Genomic DNA, 20,412 nt, shown 5'->3' with positions numbered 1-20,412 from the left:
TCTTTCCTGGGAGCCTGATCCACACAAAAAAACCCTATAATATCAGTGCTGTAGTTGGCAGTAGCTAGGAAAGGCATCCTACCAATATCCAGTGCTTCTCCTGCTGTCATGCCATCAGTGGTTTTGAGTTGATACTGTCTGCACAGAGGTTCCCAGGGGTGAGGGAGAATGAAGAAACACAGAGGTGGAGGAACCGACTGAGGCATCGCATTACACTGCATCCCATGGTTTATCGCTTGCACAAGCGGCCAAAGGGTTCTGCGGCAAAAGAGCTCTTACTACAGTCTTGTTTGCCGATTGTAGGTGTGGCGAGATTCAGGAAGTCCCAGCTGCTCGCCCTCTTCTTGTGTAGCACCCTACTTGTGGTTAACGCTTAGCTGGAATGAAATATTCAATGCAGCAATAGAGAAATTAAAATAATAATTTATTTGTCAGACAAATAAATGAGAGGCACAGTGGTATATGGTTACCAAGCTCTGGCCTGGTCTCCTGCCATTTTGGCCAGCACTTATATTTCCTTAATCCAGTCCCCTTGCTCCTCCTGTGGCTGCCTCTGTCCAATCAGCCTGGTTGAAATTCCTATTGGCTGTTTGCTAGAACCAATCACAAAAGATACACCCATTTCCTTTTGCCTTTTATGGGAAATAAAAAGCTATATATTCTTCTATCTATAAATGACAAATAAGTAGTCATATATCTTACATTTGTCTCAACAAGGAACCTTAATTAAAAGCTCACCTCTTGCCCTCCTTGCCCTATTGCCCTCCAAAACAGATGGATATTAGTTTTAAATTTTTATCTTAAACAGATGTCAAGGATCTTGAGTTCACATCATCATTGAAAGATCTCCTTCTTTTGGAGGTCTTTAAACAAAGGCCTGACAACCATATGTGTGCTCTAATGATGTTTCCTGCTTGGCAGGGGGGCTGGGCTGATGGCTGACTTAATTTCAGGATAGTTACAACTCTTACAACTATATGAAATAAGAATCCAACATTTCTTAAATCCTTTGCATAATTACATTTAAGCCAATATATTTCATACATAACATAAATAACCTTTTAAAAGGAAAAGAAATCTTTGCAGAGTAAAAGGATCTCAGTTTAAGAAAGAAACAACTTTAGAAAAAGACTTCCCAAAATACTCCCTCCCTTTCTGCCAGCCAGATGCTTTTTCCATTTGCTCTTGACCTTTTAACCTTAGGAAAATATGGCTCAAGTTTAATGGGAGGCACATGGTTTTATTTTACTATTTACCAACTCTTAATTATGTTTTCTCAGCCTTTTTTATATTCTGTAATATGTAGGCTCTCAGCCTGTAATTCCCTTTTTACGACTTTGAGAATTGTTTTCTGCTATAAATCAGGGGGCCCCCTTGTCCAGGAGAATAAACATCTTGCCAAAGTACTTGGGCAGCTGGTCTTCTGCCTGGCATAAAACATTTGAAAATCTTTAAGCTCATTTTAAAATACAGGCCCTGATCGAAATATAAGCTTTGATAAAAATGCAGGCTATGATTAGATGCCTCACTTGGGCACATTGTAGGTTCAATTGTGAAAACATGATATGCTTTAAGAGCACTTGTTGCAAAGCTAGATTGAAACATTAGGTCCAGGATAGGGAATTGGAGGGTCTTTCCAGTTTTGGCCTGCACATTTCCACATGGCTGGGAACTACAAATGGCATGATAGATAAAACTGGCATGAAAGATAAAACATTTAGCTAGAGCTCATATCCCTGACATCTAATTTTCTGTGTGCAGGGAATATGTAGGTGGGTCTTCTTTGTGGTGGCTCCCTGCCTCTGGAATGACATCCCCATTAAGGCATGGTCTTGCTGTTTTTTAAAGTAACTTTTTCTTGAGTTATCATAAATAAGGATAATAGGGATTATAAATGATACAAATAAATAGACCAAGTCTTCTCATGTCAAAAATAGAGCAATAAATTTGCAGTAATATCTACAACATGTGGCCTGTTATTAGTGGTTGATGTGTAAGTTCCTGGTTCATGAATTGGTTTAAACAAAAACAAAGGGGAAACAGAACAGAACAGATAACATTCAACTCTGCGTAGCTAAATGCCTAGTCAGGAGTCCCTACCAAGGAATGTTGAGCACAAACATTATTAACCTCTCCTAAGCAACTGGAGATGCTCCTCTTTAACCAGACCTTGGGGGTGGGGGCTGCGATTTTTAAGCCATTCTTAGATGCTTATTTATTGCCTGCTTCTATATGTTGCTGATTCAAGGTATTTTATTAACATGATATTTTATAACACTGTTATTTTTGTTGTATAGGCAACGGCCATTTTGTGTGGGGTTGTATTCCTGACCGCCATGCGCATCGGCAGAGCATACATAAACCCACCCTGCCCCGTCCTGTTTCACCCCCATCCTGCCAATTTCGGGGTTGCGGCGATGCACGGTGGCACACATTTTGGACAAGTGTAAAACAGTTGTTGCCTGTATAATGTTTCCATGCCATGTCTTCCCACATTTGGACCATACAGTGAAGGGCGAACTGCAAAGAAGATAAAATAACATACGCTTTCATATGGATAGTTATTTCATCATATGAGCCCTTGCCCATAGTCTTGATCATTGCCTTATGCCTAGTCTCTTTCTGGGGCTGGGTGTTCATCAGTATGCATATGATACCCAGCTCTACCTCTCTTTCAAATCAGAACCAGTGAAGGCGGTGAAGATCCTGTGTGAGTGTCTGCAGGCAGTTGGAGGATGGATGGTGGCTAACAGATTGAGGGTGAATCTTGACAAGACAGAAGTACTGTTTTGGGGGGACAGGAGGCGGGTGGGTGTGGAGGACTCCCTGGTCCTGAATGGGATAACTGTGCCCCTGAAGGACCAGGTGCGCAGCCTGGGAGTCATTTTGGACTCACAGCTGTCCATGGAGGTCAATTCTGTGTCCAGGGCAGCTGTTTACCAGCTCCATCTGGTAGGCTGACTGAGACCCTACCTGCCCGCTGACTGCCTCATGAGGGTGGTGCATGCTCTGGTTATCTCCCGCTTGGACTACTGCAATGCGCTCTACGTGGGGCTACCTTTGAAGGTGACCCGGAAACTATAACTAATCCAGAATGTGGCAGCTAGACTGGTGACTGGGAGCGGCCACCGAGACCACATAACACCGGTCTTGAAAGACCTACATTGGCTCCCAGTACATTTCCGAGCACAATTCAAAGTGTTGGTGCTGACCTTTAAAGCCCTAAACAGCCTCGGTCCAGTATATCTGAAGGAGCGTCTCCACCCCCATCGTTCTACCCAGATGCTGAGGTCCAGTGCTGAGGGCCTTCTGGTGGTACCCTCACTGCGAGAAGCCAAGTTACAGGGAACCAGGCAGAGGGCCTTCTCGGTGGTGGCACCTGCCCACCCTCCCACCAGATGTGAAAGAGAAAAACAACTACCAGACTTTTAGAAGACATCTGAAGGCATCCCTGTTTGGGGAAGCTTTTAATGTTTGATGTATTAAAGGTAAAGGTACCCCTGCCCGTACGGGCCGGTCGTGTCCGACTCTAGGGTTGTGCGCTCATCTCACTTAAGAGGCTGGGAGCCAGCGCTGTCCGGAGACACTTCCGGGTCACGTGGCCAGCGTGACGAAGCTGCTCTGGTGAGCCAGCACCAGCGGCAGCACACAGAAACGCCGTTCACCTTCCCGCTATAAAGCGGTACCTATTTATCTACTTGCACTTAGGGGTGCTTTTGAACTGCTAGGTGGGCAGGAGCTGGGACCGAAAGACGGGAGCTCACCCTGCCGTGGGGATTCGAACCGCCATACGATCGGCAAGTCCTAGGCACTGAGGTTTTACCCATGTCCCTGTTTGATGTATTACGTTATTATAATATTTTGTTGGAAGCCGCCCAGAGTGGCTGAGGAAGCCCAGCCAGATGGGCGGGGTATAAATAATAAATTATTATTATTATTTTATTATTTCCAGAACACCTTGGCAAAAGCGTTGTATGACAACAAAGCAGAGTGTCCAGATGAGCTCGCCTTCCGCCGGGGAGACATCCTGACGGTTCTTGATCAGAATCTCCTCGGGAGCGAGGGTTGGTGGAAATGTTCGCTTCATGGAAAGCAAGGCATGGCACCTGCAAATCGCCTCCAGCTCCTGACCACTTTACAGGCTCCTCCCTCCATCCAGCCTGGCTCCCCAGGACCGCCAACCATGCCACGGACTGTCTACCAGGTTCCTTCTGGGCGTAGGCCTCCTGTACCACTACCCGTCTATGAAAAAATGGACGGCTGGATTATGCCTCCTCCTCCTTCCTCTGCTCCTTACCCGCTGACACCGGAAGTTTACCAAGTGCCAGCGATGGCAGCTATACTGCTCAGTGAAAAGACCCAAAGTTCATCGGACCAGGTAAAAAGGCAAGCAAACCCTAAAAGAGGAAAGTGGGGAGCAAACAGGCACTGATGGTGACCCACAATATAATGTGGTGTTTTGTTTTGTCTCACCCACTTTCTCTCTGCCTCCCCCTCCCCTTAAACACACACATTCTGAAGTTTTTTATTAAGTTTTCCAAAATTCCACACATACATTTCAATACATAATAAAAGCTTTCCCCCCCTGACTTCCCACCCCCTTTTCCATAGTGTTTCTGTTTCTCTCCCTCTGTTGCATCCTGTCTTCTATCTCTTAAAGCTTGGCAAAACTACTGTAATCTTTAATCCCTCCTGTTGCTCGTTGTTCAAACCCTGCCCACATGTTTATCGTATAATATCACACACATATTTCTTATTCTTTCATGTAAGTTGTGTAGTCCACTGTAGACCATTTGCTGAATATCAGTAGACCATCTCCTGCCTGCTGCTGGTAGAGGCGCTCTTGCAAAGAATGAACCCAGGAGGTTGCCTTATACTGAGTCAGACCATTGGTCCATCTAGATTGCTATTAACTGCACTGACCGGCAGTGGCTCTTTGGGATTTTAGGGAGGGTTCTCTCCCAGCTCCACCTGGAGATGCCAGGGATTGAAGCTTGGATTAAAGGTAAAGGGACCCCTGACCATTAGGTCCAGTCATGGCCGAGTCTGGGGTTGCGGCACTCATCTCGCTTTATTGGCTGAGGGAGCCAGCGTACAGCTTCTGGGTCATGTGGCCAGCATGACTAAGTTGCTTCTGGCAAACCAGAGCAGCGCATGGAAATGCCGTTTACCTTCCCACCGGAGTGGTACCTATTTATCTACTTGCACTTTGACGTACTTTCGAACTGCTAGGTGGGCAGAAGCAGGGACTGAGCAACGGGAGCTCACCCTGTTGTGGGGATTCGAACCACTGACCTTCTGATCGACAAGTCCTAGGCTCTGTGGTTTAACCCACAACACCAGCTTGGATTATGTACATGCAAAACAGATTCTACTGCTGGGCTACGGCCCTTCTCCTGGCCTAGGTGGACATAGGTACAATTTAACTAGGGCAGGGATATATGGAGGTGTTAATGGGACTCTGTTTTGGCAAGGGACGGGCTGTGGCTCAGTGGCACAGCATCTGCTTTGTATGCCGAAGTTTCCAAGTTCAACCCCTGGCATCTCCACATAGGACGGAGAGAAATCCCCACCTAAAGCCCAAGGTAGAACAGCAATGGTGAACAAAGGGCCGAATTCAGTCGTCTGTCTGGCCCTTGGGCTCTCCCCAGACCACACCTCCTCCTCAGCTAAACCCCTTCTCCACAGGCAACACTCCTTTGGCTTTTGCCTGACTAGAATGTATCTTTGAACTCTGGTAATGCTTCTTGCCTTCCTGGTTGGAGAACACAGAGGGATGTGTGGTTAAATTTACATACATTGCTCCACCCACTGCTATGGGTGGCCCTGCCCACCTCCGACATGTGGCCCCTGGAAGGTTTCCTAGAAGAGTTCCCCAATCCTGGTGTAGACGGTACTAAGACAGATGGACCAATAGTCTCTGAATCTGCATGAAACAGTTTCCTATGTAGTTGTTGTCATAAGTCCAGGTTTCGGTCATTTTCTTCTGAAGGGAAAAGCAGAAGGACTCAGGGGATGGTTGGTGGTGAGATTACCAGGCTACAGAAGCAACCCCTCCATTAACCTGAAGATGACTTTTGATGACATGTCAAGGCTTCTCTCCCACCCTGAAAGGAGGAGACTTTGCCCCAGGCCTCCTGAGTACTTCAGAAATTCTGGAAGAATAGCTGGAAGCCCCCTCTACACTATACAGTGGTACCTCAGGTTACATACGCTTCAGGTTACATACACTTCAGGTTACAGACTCCGCTAACCCAGAAATAGTGCTTCAGGTTAAGAACTTTGCTTCAGGATGAGAACAGAAATTGTGCTCCAGCGGCACAGCGGCAGCAAGAGGCCCCATTAGCTAAAGTGGTGCTTCAGATTAAGAACAGTTTCAGGTTAAGAACAGACCTCCGGAACGAATTAAGTACTTAACCCGAGGTACCACTGTACATTGAAAGCAGTATTGTACCACCTTAAGAAGTCTTGTCTCCCCCCCCCAAAGAATTCTGGAAACTGCTAGAGTTGTTAGGAGACCCCCTATTCCTCCCAGAGAGCTACAACCCCCCTCAAAATATAAATATGAATCATCAGTGTTATTATTAACATTTATTACTTGCTTTATAAAGTGAAATGCAACACATAAAAGCAATTTAAAACCAAAAAATAAAATAAAAAATAAAATAAAACCATAAACAATGCAAAAAACATAAAATACTCATCAAGCAACATATTGCTAAAGACAAGTCCTACCTTTCCAGGCACATCTCCCTGGAAAAAGCATTACAGAGGAGCGTTACAGAGAAAGGGCAGGTTCTCTGCATCCCCCTTAGGTAGGGCACACAGAAAAGGGTTTCTGATGAAGACTGCAGGGTGCAGACTGGTTCATATGGGGAGAGGTGATCCTTGAGGCGTTGCGGCTTTGAGTTGTATAAGCTTTCATGGTCAAAACCCAGCACTTTGAATTGCACCTGGAAACTAATTGGTAGTTAAGTAAAAACAAGATGGATTGCTGCTTGGCACTTCATAAGCATACGCCTTCTTTGGCCCACTGATACCTCAACTTTCCCAGAGGTATTTGGCTGACCCCACCTGGAGACACACTGGCAAAGTAGATGCAACTTAGCCTGATTGAGTTTAGCAGTTCTTCATCTTCCTAGGTAAAGGGACCCCTGACCGTTAGGTCCAGTCGTGACTGACTCTGGGGTTGCGGCACTCATTTCGCTTTATTGGCCGAGGGAGCCAGCGTACAGCTTCCGGGTCATGTGGCCAGCATGACTAAGCCGCTTCTAGCGAACCAGAGCAGCGCACAGAAACGCCGTTCACCTTCCTGCCAGAGCGGTACCTATTTATCTACTTGCACTTTGACGTGCTTTCGAACTGCTAGGTTGGCAGGAGCAGGGACCGAGCAACGGGAGCTCATCCCGTCACGGGGATTCGAACCGCCGACCTTCTGATCAGCAAGTCCTAGGCTCTGTGGTTTAACCCACAGCGCCACCCGCGTCCCATGCTTCATCTTCCTAAACGGCTTTAAATGCTGAAAAAGAGCAAGTAACTGAAACTGCCTCACCCAACCCTTTATGAGTTCTTTGAAACGGGTAGCTAAAAAAACCCCAATCTTGAGCACTGGAAGTTCTCTGGGATTACGTCATACCCTGCATCACAGTTGTCGCTACAAAGGACAAACGTGCCGCAGCAATTCAACACGACACACACCAGCACACGTACGTACACACACACTTAAAGAACGTGGAGGGTGAATGGCCCCAGCTGGGTGCAGGAATAGAAACAGGGTAGTCCAAATTGCAGGGAGACAGCTGGCGGGTGATCAGCTGTTCCCCGAGCAGCCGGCCAAAACCTTTGCCATTCTGCTTGAGACTCTTAATACGGAATCTGTCTGAGGAAGACTCACATGTGTACGCCCCAATCTTTAAGCTTCTACATTGGAAATCTCCACTATTCCAGCAACACTTTCCCTAAACACAGGAGTCAATTCACACATGACAGTGAGGGTATAGCCTTCTGCATGAGTGTACTAAATGACTGAAGAAGGAGCCTCAACATTCACTATAATCACAGTGCTGCTGCCATCCATAGGTTGTGTTAAGTTGTGGGTGAACATATCTGATGACACAGCGATTCTTCAAACAGCTCTTGTTTATTCACAGGCCAGAAGGGTTCAGCCAGCCTGCTTATATAGCGCTGCACTACAACGCGACAGTAACCACTTTCTGTAACTATCCAATCACTGAACGTCACTTTCAATCCCTTATTTGCATATGTGGACCTGAGTGAAAACTATCTACAGTATCCCCCTGCTGGCCCAGGTTGGGAACTTCACTACATAACACCTTGAGTTGAAAGGAGCATGTAGGTAGGCACTCGGTGTGATCATGACCCCCCCCCCAGTTGAACAGATGCTCCTTTCCCACATGTCCCATTCAAAGGACATCGAGAGGTGGGGCTGGTGCAATGGGGCAGAGCCAGTGGGGTGCAGTCCCACCCCTTCCACATTCTTAAGTTTGTACGTAGAAGCACGCACACTGCCACAACACCCTTGATATCCATGTCCAAGAATGCTAGATTAGGCAGGATTGCTGACCATCTTTCAGGTCCAGAAGATTCAAAGTTATTGGGTTGGTTTTTGAATCATGTATCTAACCATTGGATTCTCTCCCCGCACCCCCGGATGCAGCTATAGAGGAAAATATACTGACTGTGTGTTGTACCCAGTGGTAGCTCTGAACTAGTGGAAAGGCTTCCATCAGTACAGGGCAAGGCACCCCATTCTCACCAGTCCTCCTTGACAATTGCAGCTCTCTGTGCCATAATCTTTGGAGGAGATTTGGGGGTGTGCAGGGGGCTGCACATGGTGGGAAGAATCGGTGAAAATCCGGTGCCCAGCACCATTGGATACAGCCCGCTATTCTAACCAGTTGCTCAGGATATTGTAAACTGGCTCCTGATAGCTGGGTGCTGGCCTTTCCTTTTAAAAATGCGGTTTGAAATGTGGTTGATTGCTCACATTTAGTTTTTTACCGGTTGCCCGTAACTTATGGTTCTCCTCCACCAACCTCTTGCACCCTTTGGCTGTCTATCACAACATTTTCATCTCAGGGGTGGAGCTCGCTTTGCCCCTGAAGATTTGATCAGTACTTTCCTAGGAAGTCTTTGGTAGCCTTCTGAGCAGCTGAGAACTTGCTTTTTAGAGGTGACCTGCCCATGGAGTGTTGCCAGTGGCCCTGGGAAGGGACCTCCCTTCCGTTTCACAGCCTTTCTGATCTTTTTCGTGTTGTAATACTTCTAACCTCGCCTGGAAACTTCCTGGGGTGACACACTTGGTGTTCCAGTGTTGCAATCTGTTTACAAAATTGGGCGGTGTGGGGAGGGTATGAACTGCTTCAGAATAGGTAGACGCACTGCGTTTACAAGGCAGATTTCCTTGCTGCTAGCAACTCAGAAGTTTGAGTGGTTTTTCTCTGGAATGGTCGTACTTTCCAACATCTCTCTGTTGAAACACATGCCAGGGTCTTGCTTGTCAGCACCTTCAAGGGAGTGGCATCTGCTTTCCATGCAGAAGGTTCCAGATTCAGTCCCTGGCATCTTCAGGTAAGGCTTGAAATATCCGCTTTCTGAAACCCTGGGAAGCTGCTGCCAGACTCCAGCAATACTGAGCTAGATGGATTCATGATCTGACTCAATGTAAGGCAGCTGCCTATGTTCCTGTCTGTGTCTATTCTTGTCAGAGCTGGCTCCAGGTTTGAGAGGGCGAAGTGCTCTCTGGGCCTTCACCTGCATTAGTGGGCTCACCTGGTGAGCTTACCTGGTGGCAGCAGATGCAGTAGTGCTCTGATCAGACACTCTTAAACCAGAGCATAAAGGAAACATGGCAGTCCTGTCACTATTCGGTCTCTTTTATTTGGTTCTCATTTTAATAGCACTTTAGTGTGAAGTGTTTTAATAGAATTATAGTGCTTCACGGTCGCAACATCTCGGCAGTGTGACATTGGCTAACATTGATATGTTTCTGATGTAAAACTCTGGGTGAGAGAATAGCTTTCCCAAAAGACATACATTATTACCATTCTATTCCAATTGATCAGATTTTTCTATAGGAGTAAACGTGGTGGGATCTTGTCCTCCCCTCTAGGGTTTATAGCACTAAGTTTCTCCTGTCTTTTCAGCCATCTGTTTTGTCAGATGGCAATGGTGGTTGCTCGTGAGTAACCAGGCAGGACTCAGACCTGTCTTTTACAGGTTTTATTTTGGTGCAAATCATTTACAGTGCAGAGCCACAAGTTCATGTCTGCCTCAAAAGCTAGCAGAATCTGGGAGTGGTTGTTTCCTGGACCACCCCCAACATAACAGTTTCCTTACTCCCAGCCTTTTCCTTCCCTCTTTGTGCTTTAGACCTCTGCGCAGGGTGGGCAACGTAAGGGGCGTGCTTCCCTCCTGGCCGGCTTGGCCAGAAGCGGTGCTGAGGCTCCCTGCAACATCCTCTGGTCCTTTTACCTCTTCCCCACTGAAGGTGGGGCTTTCTTCATCACTGGAAGAGGAACTGCTTCGCAAGATTTTCGGAGGCTCCCTGTAACACAACTGCCCCTCTGTTTCCCGCCCCTGTTCCGATGGCAGTTCCCTGACATGTTTGGAGAAAATGGCAGGACCTCTCCTGACTTCTCTTCACTAGATTTTAATCTTGGATGCCTTATGTACTACCCCCTCCAATAAGCACCTTGGTGGCACAGATAATTGTTTACTAATCAGTGATTAGTACAGTGTAGTGTAGTGTAGTGTAGTGTAGTGTAGTGTAGTGTAGTGTAGTGTAGTGTAGTGTAGTACTGTCTTGTCTTGTATCATAGAAACCTGCCAGACAAAAATGGCCAAAATGGGAAATCATTGTTCAAAGAACAATCTCATTCCGCGGACACCTCTGTGGCCAGGAGTGCCTTTTTACCAGCTTCATAGTCCATGCATTAGTAATCTCAGGACTAGAGTATTGCAATGAGCTTTAGTCAGGGCTGGCCTTGGACCTGGTCTGGAACCTCCAGCAAGTGCAGAATTCAGCGACTAGACTGCTGATGGGGCAGGTGGCTGGCAGCATGTGACGCTTCTGCTAAAACACACGCACTGGCTGCTCACATGCTCCTGGGCCAGCTCAAAAATAGACTGACAATAGCTACTGATCTTTATAAAATGTTCACAGATCCTGTAACCTCTTTTCAAACGATTTCAATCGTTTTCTTCCCAGCACCTCTACACTCTTCCCAGAGCAACCTGGGCATCATCAATGGAGAGGAAAAGTGATATATATGACATTCCATCGCCGCAGCATCATGTGTTCACACAGGTGAGGCCCTCTGCCTTGATTGATATGGCTATCAGGTAACAACAGGCAGTCAGTTAAACATCATTGCCAGCTATCCTTCTAAAAAATACACCACTGGGGGAAAATGTTTCACGGCCCAGTAGTGTGTGGAGACCTACCAGCTGAAGACCAAGCAGCTAGTTAGTGCCTGTGACAGCACAGATAACATGCTCTCCTTTCCCTGCCTTATTTTCAGACAAGCTTTCGTTTTAAAGTCGACTTCTGTTTGTAGAGGCTGAGCATTCCTTGCTATGCCACCGCATTGAGTAGATCCATATTTTAATTCAGATCTCCGGAAATACGTTTATTAAGCCACTCTGCCATCTAGTGCCCGTTGTCTTTCAGTGTGCCATTATAATGCATTCAGATTTTTTTTGACAGTACACAAATGACCAGGAGCCATGCAGATCCCTCTAACTCCAACAGTGAACTTCCTGCCAAGCCACTCACTGGGGTTTTATATATTTGCACATTTGTCTTTGCAGTCAAAAGGGCTAGGGTTGTTGTTGGCAACCTTCTGTTTCGGGAGACAATGGAGGAGTAAGCCTTTGCGGGTGAAGTCAAACTGTTGGAAGGTTGTGGCGCCTGCTGTGGCTGTAGAGACCGATATGGGACAGACATGTTTTGTTGCAGCTGGGGCAGATGAAGGTGTCCATTTGTGCTGCTGCAGAGGCACCATGGCGTTTCTGCACTCTGCGCAACTCCCAGTAGTCATTCCTCCTCTGGTATGTCCTATGGGTACATGACCAGACTGCCTGCCTCCAGGCACTGCAGTGGTCTGCAAGGGATTCCCACAAGGAAGGGTTGATGTTGACAGCCTTCATGTCACATTTGGAGACACTAATTTTTAAAAATTAAACACTGAAATGTTAGTGTTAGTCTGGGCTATGCACAATCTAGATTGTGGAGGTCAGTGGCTGGGAAGCAGGAACAGCCAATGGCGCCTAAGGTATACCAAACAGAAGGCCAAACCTCTGCTGTTCATACCAGGCTTGGCCAATTGAGAGTCTCGCTACTATTTTCCAATAGCGGGGGCCTATTCTTTTCTGTCTGTGAGACATAAACAAAACACTTGGCTAGATCCCAGCCCCTACTTCCTGGGAGTGTCTGATAGGTTGGCACCAGGACTGACAGCATGCTTAGCATGGTTTTCCCTGATATGCCTTTTTCTATGCCATGCCCTTGTCCCACTGTCTTACCCAACAGCAGCACTCCTCATGAGGCAGGTACCATTTTAAAGGTAAAAGGTAAAGGGACCCCTGACCATTAGGTCCAATCATGACCGACTCTGGGGTTGCAGCGCTCATCTCACTTTACTGGCCGAGGGAGCCGGCGTACAGCTTCTGGGTCATGTGGCCAGCATGACTAAGCCGCTTCTGGTGAACCAGAGCAGCGCACGGAAACACCATTTACCTTCCTGCCGGAGCGGTACCTATTTATCTACTTGCACTTTGACGTGCTTTCGAACTGCTAGGTTGGCAGGAGCAGGGGGAGCTCATCCCGTCACGGGGATTCGAACTGCCAACCTTCTGATCGGCAAGTCCTAGGCTCTGTGGTTTAACCCACAGTGCCACCCGCATCCCTAGGTACCATTTTAACATCCCACAATGTTCCAGTTCAATGTATGGCAATGTAAAAGTGATGCCAGGGTAGGCATCAGTTCTGGGCCCTGCGCAGAAGACTGATGCTTCAGTATGGTAATGCCAGACCTGATCCCAGATATTAAAACCTCTTCCAAATATTACACAGTTGCATTCACAGAGTTACAGAAAATGGCATACTCCTGTTCTTTTTTTCTCTACCCCTTTTAATTTAGGGAGACTTAGGGAGACTTGTAATGACCAAATCCAAAGAACTTCTGTGCATGCATTGAAAGAAATGTATACAGTGATTCCTCCAGCGCTGTTGGTTAATTTCTTTTTAACCATTTAACTAGGGTCTTGCCACGCCACCCTCTTCCAGAAAGGGCTCCAAACTATTCCCCTCCAAAGAATGCTACCTGGGAACAGCACAGCAGCTTTACGATATCCCGCTGAGCCCAGAAAAGCCACGAACTCACACACTGCAAGAGTCTTCCTTAGAAAATGTAAGTGCAGCATACTTTGTTGTGTGGATTATGAAGCTTTGTCATTCTGTCAGTCATGCTGCTCTTATTATGGGGACCTGGTTGTGGATGGGCTGAACTGGCGTGTGACTTCTACAAAACCCAGATCCTTAAGGTCAGTTGCTGTAGGCTGAAGGGAGAACAAGAGGTTGGCGACTACCTCCAATGTCGGCTTGCAGGTACAGGCAGCTGCAGATCTGAGGTGGCACTGGATGGAACCTCTCCCCTGTTGGTGGCCATCTTGGGCTTCCTTGGTGTCAAGCTGCTGCCAGCGACTCCTAGCCGGTTGCCCAGGAATGTACAAAGACAAGGAACGTATCTTACCATCTGCTTTTTATTCAGTATTTACAGAGACACACTATAGAACCCAGTCTCTTGGATCATGGCGTTGTCCCGAGTGAATCTCCACCCTCCGCTGCTCCACTTCCTCATTTGTCAATCTCATCATCTCTCCTACTGGTGCTGCTATGTGCCCTCTGTCTTTGAGCTCTTTGCTCTCCTACTTTCAAGGTTCGCCAGGTTCTGGGAGAGGGATGTCTGCAATACTTTCTAAAGACATTGTGTCTTTCAGCTTCTTCCTCCTTTCCCACTATTTCCCAACTTTCCCCCTCGTCTGCCTCTGAGCTGTGACCTCTGTTGTAAATCTAAACTGTCTTCCTCTTGGTCCTCCCTGGAAGGGTCAAGCTGGGGAGGCGGTCCCCATCATTCCTCCTCTGCCCAGTCCCTGACAGTTGGCAGTGTCAGGAAGCAGTACTCTGAACAACACTACAAGCAGCATCGGGGGGGTCTGAGCCTAGTGCATTTTTTGAATTTTTGTTATGTTTGTATTGTTTCATTTGGTTTTAAAATTGCTAGCATGGGATTCTGTTTTTTCTCTTTTGTACACTGCTTTGAGTTTGCAGAAGTGGAATAGAATTGCAATTGTAATAGCATGCATTTTGCTGTTTTCCAGGTGTATGTCATTCCCACACCACTTTCAAGAGAACGTGACTTTATAGAAAGAGGGCCTCAAGGAAAGCATCCTGGTCCTTACAATACTTTGCCAAACCTTCGGAAATCAGAATGGATCTATGATATACCTGTGTCACCCGAAAAAGCAGGGTTAAACTCAGCTCTTCAGAATCGTTCGCCAAATATACATGCGTTTTATGATATACCACCAACGAGGCTCGATTCTGGTACGCAGAAAATCCTGCCAACAAATAATGAAGTCAAACTGGTAACTTCAGAAGTATATGATGTTCCACCTGTACAAAGGAAACTAACTCTTCCAGAAATTCCTCTGTATGACATACCATCCACACATGAAGCCTTAGTGCAGCGTCAGAATGGTAACTACGATGTTCCTTTGGGTGCTCTGTCCTCCATGATTGAAAAGGAGAGCCATCAACAGACTGTCTATGATATACCAAGAGGAAAGCCTGTCGTTTTGTCTCAAAAGAAAGAAAACACACAGAGTCCTAATTCTGGAGACCACACATATGTTTTCCCTCTACCACATTACACAGATAGCAAACGAGACCAAGACCGATTGTCTGTTTCCAGTGTGGACAGCAGAACCAGCACCATATCAACATGGTCAAGCTCTTCTACTGAGTCCTGTTCATCTGCAGCATCCTCATCTGCCCCTTCTTCATCATCAGAAGAACCCGCTAAAGAAGCAACAATGGAACTTGAGTTTGCCATAGAAACACTGACTAAGCTCCAGCATAGCGTGTCCAGTTCTATTGCAAGTCTCATGATCTTTGTGAGCAGCAGATGGAGGTACCAAGAACACCTGGAGGGAAACCTTGAGGAAATCCACCGAGCGGTTGACCACATAAGGGTCTCGTTGGGAGAATTCTTGGACTTTGCTAGAGCCATTGAAGGAAACTCTGCTCGGTCCTCAGACAGTAAACTTCATGCGAGAATTAAAAAGCAGCTGAATATCCTCACGGACTCATTTCAGATGCTGGTGGAAACGAGAGAGGCCTTGAATAACTGCAAATGGTCGCTCAATGTTCTAGTCATTGAGAAGCCTCAGAACAACCCGGACGATCTGGATCGGTTTGTTATGGTTGCTCGCACCATTCCAGATGACATCAAGAGATTTGCATCTATCATCATAGCTAATGGGAAGCTACTTTTCAGAAAGAACTGCAAAGAGAAAGAAGGCAAGGAATGGAGAGTTGGTGCAGAGCATGAAATAATTAAGCCCGGAGCTGAACAGCGGGTAGATTCTCTTTTAAGACATATTTTAGATAAGCCAAAAGAAAATAGCCCATGTCTGGAGAAAGCAAAAGCTGCCAACACTGAAGTTTGTGATTATAGTCAGCAACAGGTCAGTAGGGCTTTGATATACATGCACAATATCATGCCTTCCATTCTAGATTAATTAAACTAGAATACCTACCACTCCAATTTTGAACGTACAAACTTTAATTAAAAAATTAATATGCCTTTCAGTCCAAGATTATTGAGGCAGATAACATACAACAAAAGACCATATTGAAAATCACAAAAATAGAATAAACAGAAAGGGTAAAATACTAGAAGAAATGTAGTGGCAATGGAAGCTAGGTGGAACAAAAATGTCTATGTGTCTTTACCCATAGCTAAGAGGTTGATCATCTTACTTGCATGCAGAAGGTACCAAGTTTGATCCCTGGCATCTCCCGGTAGGGTGAGGAGGGACTCCTGCCTAAAACCCTGGAGAGCTGCTGCCAATCAGTGTAGACAACACTGAGCAAGATGGAACAATGTTCTGACTCATTATAAGTCAGCTTCTGATAATGTTTTTTTAAAACAATTTTTTTTATAAAGCTTAGACCTCAGAGGGCATTTGGACAGGATTTCCAATGATGCATGATCATACAGCATGTAGTCTTTTTCCCATTTAAGGATTATGGCCATCTGTGTTAAATATAATACATACATCTTTCTCCCCCCACCCCCACCCTTTGCAGAAATCACCAGGACTGGGACAGACACAACCATCTCTTTCATCTAGCAAGGTGGAGAAGAAGAATGTCAAGTTAAAAATAAAGGTAAAGTTATTATTTGCAGCAAAGATCTAAAATTATTAATCTGTTTCAGATTTTTTCCAGCACCCCCGCACCACAATTAGGCTTTTAAAAATGTCTCCTTTTACTGGAGGTTCCCCACTGTGGTATATAATCCTTCAAATCACACCTTTGTTCCATTGAAATTGTGACTGGAACATTTAGTTGATAGATCTGTTAACAGATTAATTTAGTAAAAAACATTTTGACCAACAAAAACAGTTTTCCACAGTTAATCAGGCAGCATATTCCCTGCTCCGAAATGTATTGTTATTAAAAACCCTGGTGTACCAAGAAACATTCCCTCCTGTGTGAAAGAAAGTGGAATGTCTCTTTAAAGATCATGATTGACACATGCACAAATAATCTTAAAACACCGTTTTCTCATGTGCAGATATATGCAGATTTTATTCTCTAATTAATTAATTGACAGGTAACATATGCAATTAATTGAATAACATTCCATAAATTGAGTTACCGCCCTAGTTCAATCCCCGACTTCACTAGAGGAAAGAATTTGGTAACAGGTGACTTCCCTCTGATTCCTTGGAGAGCTTTTGCCAGTCATAGTAGACCAAGCTGGGCTAAATGTCTGATACAGCATAAGGCAGGTTTCTGTGTCTCTAACTGTAGTATTTCTGAGTATACTGGTATTAGTAAATAACCTTTACTTCTGATGTGATGGAATGCCTTACAAAAATACTACACTCAGGCTTCCCCAGGTTGCTATGCTCCGATTTGTCTTTGACTACAACTCCCATCATCCCTGACCATTTGCCATGCTCATTGGGACTGATGGGAGTTGGAGGCCAACAACATCTGGAAGGTACCAGGCTGGGGAATCATAGAATCTTAGAGTTGGAAGTGACCCCAAGGGTCATCTAGTACAACCCCCTGCAATGCAGGAATCTCAGCTAAATCATCCATTACAGATGTCCACCCAACCTCTGTTTAAAAACCTCCAAGGAAGGAGACCACCACTTCTCATGGGAGTCTGTTCCACTGCTGAACAGCTCTTACTGTCAGATAGTTTTTCCATATGTTTAGTCGGAATCTCCTTTCTTGCAACTTGAAGCCATTGGTTTGAGTCCTACCCTCCAGAGCAGGAGAAAACAAGTGTGCTCCCTCCTCCATGTGATAGCCCTTAAGATATTGGAAGATGGTTTATCATATCTCCTGTGATGAGGCATAATGTTGTGGGCAAGGAGGATTCAACCAATAAGATGAATGTTGATAGCTCCCAATAATAGTTCTTGTTTTCGTTTTTCCCTCTCTAGGATTCTCCACCAATGATGAGGCATAATGTTGTGGGCAAGGAGGATTCAACCAAGAAGATGGTCCTCTCTGATCTCTGCAGGCTGTATTTTGGTGCTGTCCAGAAGGCCATTGGTGTTTTCCACAAAAGTCTTAGCAACGATCTGGCTCCTGAAGTTTTCATAGCCAACAGCAAAATGATAATTATGGTGGGCCAAAAGTTGGTGGACGCCTTATGTCAGGAAGCCCTTCAGAAGGCCGATCGAAACGAGATATTGCATGGCAGCAGCAACTTTTGTGGTTTGCTAAAGAACTTGGCAGTTGCAACAAAAAATGCTGCAATGCAATATCCAAGCCCTGAGGCAATGAAGGAACTTCAGAATCAAGCTGATGGGCTGTCAAAGTATACACAGCAATTCCGAGCAATGATGGAATGAAGCCATCATTCTTCTGGTGTCCTGAGGATACCCCATACTGACAGGTCTTTAGATTCAGGCATTCATTCAGAAATCCTGTGAAATCAAGATTCTTGAATGTGGGGAGGATTCTAGCTGCACTCAGTGAAACACTTTTAACAACCCCCCTTCAGAACTTCCCATTTGACACAGGAAGGTTTGGAGTGGAGGAAGTGGGGGGCTGCCACCTGCGGTCCCTTCACAGTGCAGGGTAACAATAGGGACGAACAGAAGCTGAATTCCAACAAGGCAGACCCTGTGGGTGAGTAGTTCCAGGAATTAGATGGGCTGCCTATTCTTAATGCATTGCATTCTCCCTGAAAGTACGTGTGTGAAGTTTGAAGGTACTCCTGGAAACATCAATGTCACTGGAGGCCACCTTTTCTGTTTCCAATGGAACACCGTAACTACAACTAGACTGAAATAAGTTGGTTGCAGTGACCCATGCACTGGTAACCACAAGTTTGGATTAATATTATGTGCTCTTAGGAAGGTTATGTGTTCTTAGGAAGTTGTAACTGGTGCCGAATGTGGCAGCTATGCTTCTAACCACATATATGCTACACCTCTCTTGAAGATGCTGCAAGGGATGGCAATGGACTACTGAGCCCAGTTTAAGGTTTTGTTATGGACTTATATGACCCTGAACAACTTGGGACCCAGTTATCTGGCAGAGCGCCTCCTTCCATATGATCCTGTCTGTCCATTAAGATCTTCAGGGGAACCCCTCCTAGTGGTGCCATGACCTGCATTGGTCCATCTGGTGACAACCAGGAAGAGGCCATTCTCTACAGTTGTACCAGTGCTATGGAGTAGCCTCTCCTCAGAAATACAGCAGGCACATTCAGCCTTACGTTTACACCCACAGTTTAAAACATTTTTTATTGATGCAAATATCTACCAGCCCTTAATGCTGGCTTAATTGTCCTCTGCTCATTGTTTTATTGTGTATTTATGCAGTTTGATGTAATTCTACTGTAATTTTATCATTGTACACTGCTTTGATACATTTTAAGTGAGACATCTTTTAATAAATAAATTTAAATCAATAAGTGATTGCAAAAACTGAGTTCTTTTTTTATAAGTAATGGAGAGACTCTTCGAGAAACAAACAGAATGTGTGTCCATTTTCTCCTTGTGCAAGGAACACAATAGTACTGTAGCTCCCTACCTCACAGGAATGTTGCAACAACAAATATATATCGGGGTGTGTGTGTGTGTGATAATGTGTTGCCTCGGGCTGCTGAGAAGGCCCTTAAACAGCTTAAGAAAGAATCAGGCAACACACTGGAAAGTAAGCTTAAAATATAATTTTCTTACTTATGGCCTTGCATTGGTTTCCAGCAAAGCCAGCAGTAAAACATAAGAAGGCAAAATACTTAGATTTTCAGTACAGTAGTACCTCAGGTTAAGTACTTAATTCGTTCCAGAAGTCCGTTCTTAACCTGAAACTGTTCTTAACCTGAAGCACCACTTTAGCTAATGGGGCCTCCTGCTGCCGCCGCGCCGCCAGAGCACGATTTCTGTTCTCATCCTGAAGCAAAGTTCTTAATCCGAACTGTTTCAGTGTATCTGAAGAAGTGTGCATGCACACGAAAGCTCATACCTAGAACTAACTTAGTTCGTCTTTAAGGTGCTACTGGAAGGAATTTTTTTATTTTGTTCTTAATCCGAGGTACTATTTCTGGGTTAGTGGAGTCTGTAACCTGAAGTGTATGTAACCCGAGGTACCACTGTATAGCCAGCTTCAGACATGTATGTATTTAAAGCTGGAGCAAGCGGAGGCATGCATGCCTCCATGGCTGGTCAAAGGAAGAAAGAGAGGAAGAAGAAAGACAGGCACTTCACAGGATTGGCTGCATACACATAGGGTACTGGGAAATTAATAAATAACTAAATAGATTCAAACCAAGAAATGGTGGGAGGGAGCTGGAGAGTCATTGTGGCTCGTAAGGATACTATCCCCGTGGCCTGAAGAGGACTTCAGTGAAAGGAGAGGAAGCCCCAAAGGGGATGCGAGTCCAGTCTTGTTTACTCAGAACGGAGTCCCGTTGATCTTAGTGATGCTTTGCACACAACAGCAGCAGCACTACATCCAGACCCTATGCGCTGCTTACTCCGGAGTGAATCCCAGTTAGTTTCTCAAGGAAGTTTGCCTAGGCTGCAGCTTTACTGCGATGCAAACACGCTTGGGGGCCAGGCCCTTACTTT

General features: G+C 45.6%; 1 protein-coding gene across 2 annotated transcripts in view; it reads left to right on the top strand.

Moving 5' to 3' along the window:
• The window catches only part of CASS4 (Cas scaffold protein family member 4), a 37,856-nt gene extending 18,640 nt beyond the window's left edge, over positions 1-19,216 (top strand). The window contains exons 2-7 of one of the 2 annotated variants that reach the window (XM_081867642.1): positions 3,953-4,378; positions 11,231-11,329; positions 13,284-13,433; positions 14,404-15,663; positions 16,397-16,477; positions 17,770-19,216. In XM_081867642.1, the coding sequence (XP_081723768.1) occupies positions 3,953-4,378; positions 11,231-11,329; positions 13,284-13,433; positions 14,404-15,663; positions 16,397-16,477; positions 17,770-18,183 (2,430 nt within the window). In that variant the 3' untranslated portion in view covers positions 18,184-19,216. Of the gene's footprint in view, positions 1-3,952; positions 4,379-11,230; positions 11,330-13,283; positions 13,434-14,403; positions 15,772-16,396; positions 16,478-17,769 lie in introns of both variants that reach the window. The other variant, XM_081867641.1, reaches the window with a different exon arrangement.
• The last annotated feature ends 1,196 nt before the right edge of the window (positions 19,217-20,412 follow it).

This window comes from Podarcis erhardii (assembly GCF_964252035.2).
Source record: "Podarcis erhardii genome assembly, chromosome: 6".
Taxonomy (NCBI): Eukaryota; Metazoa; Chordata; class Lepidosauria; order Squamata; family Lacertidae; genus Podarcis; species Podarcis erhardii.
Note: the sequence above shows the minus strand (reverse complement) of the source record. Positions and strands in the feature narration are given on the sequence as shown.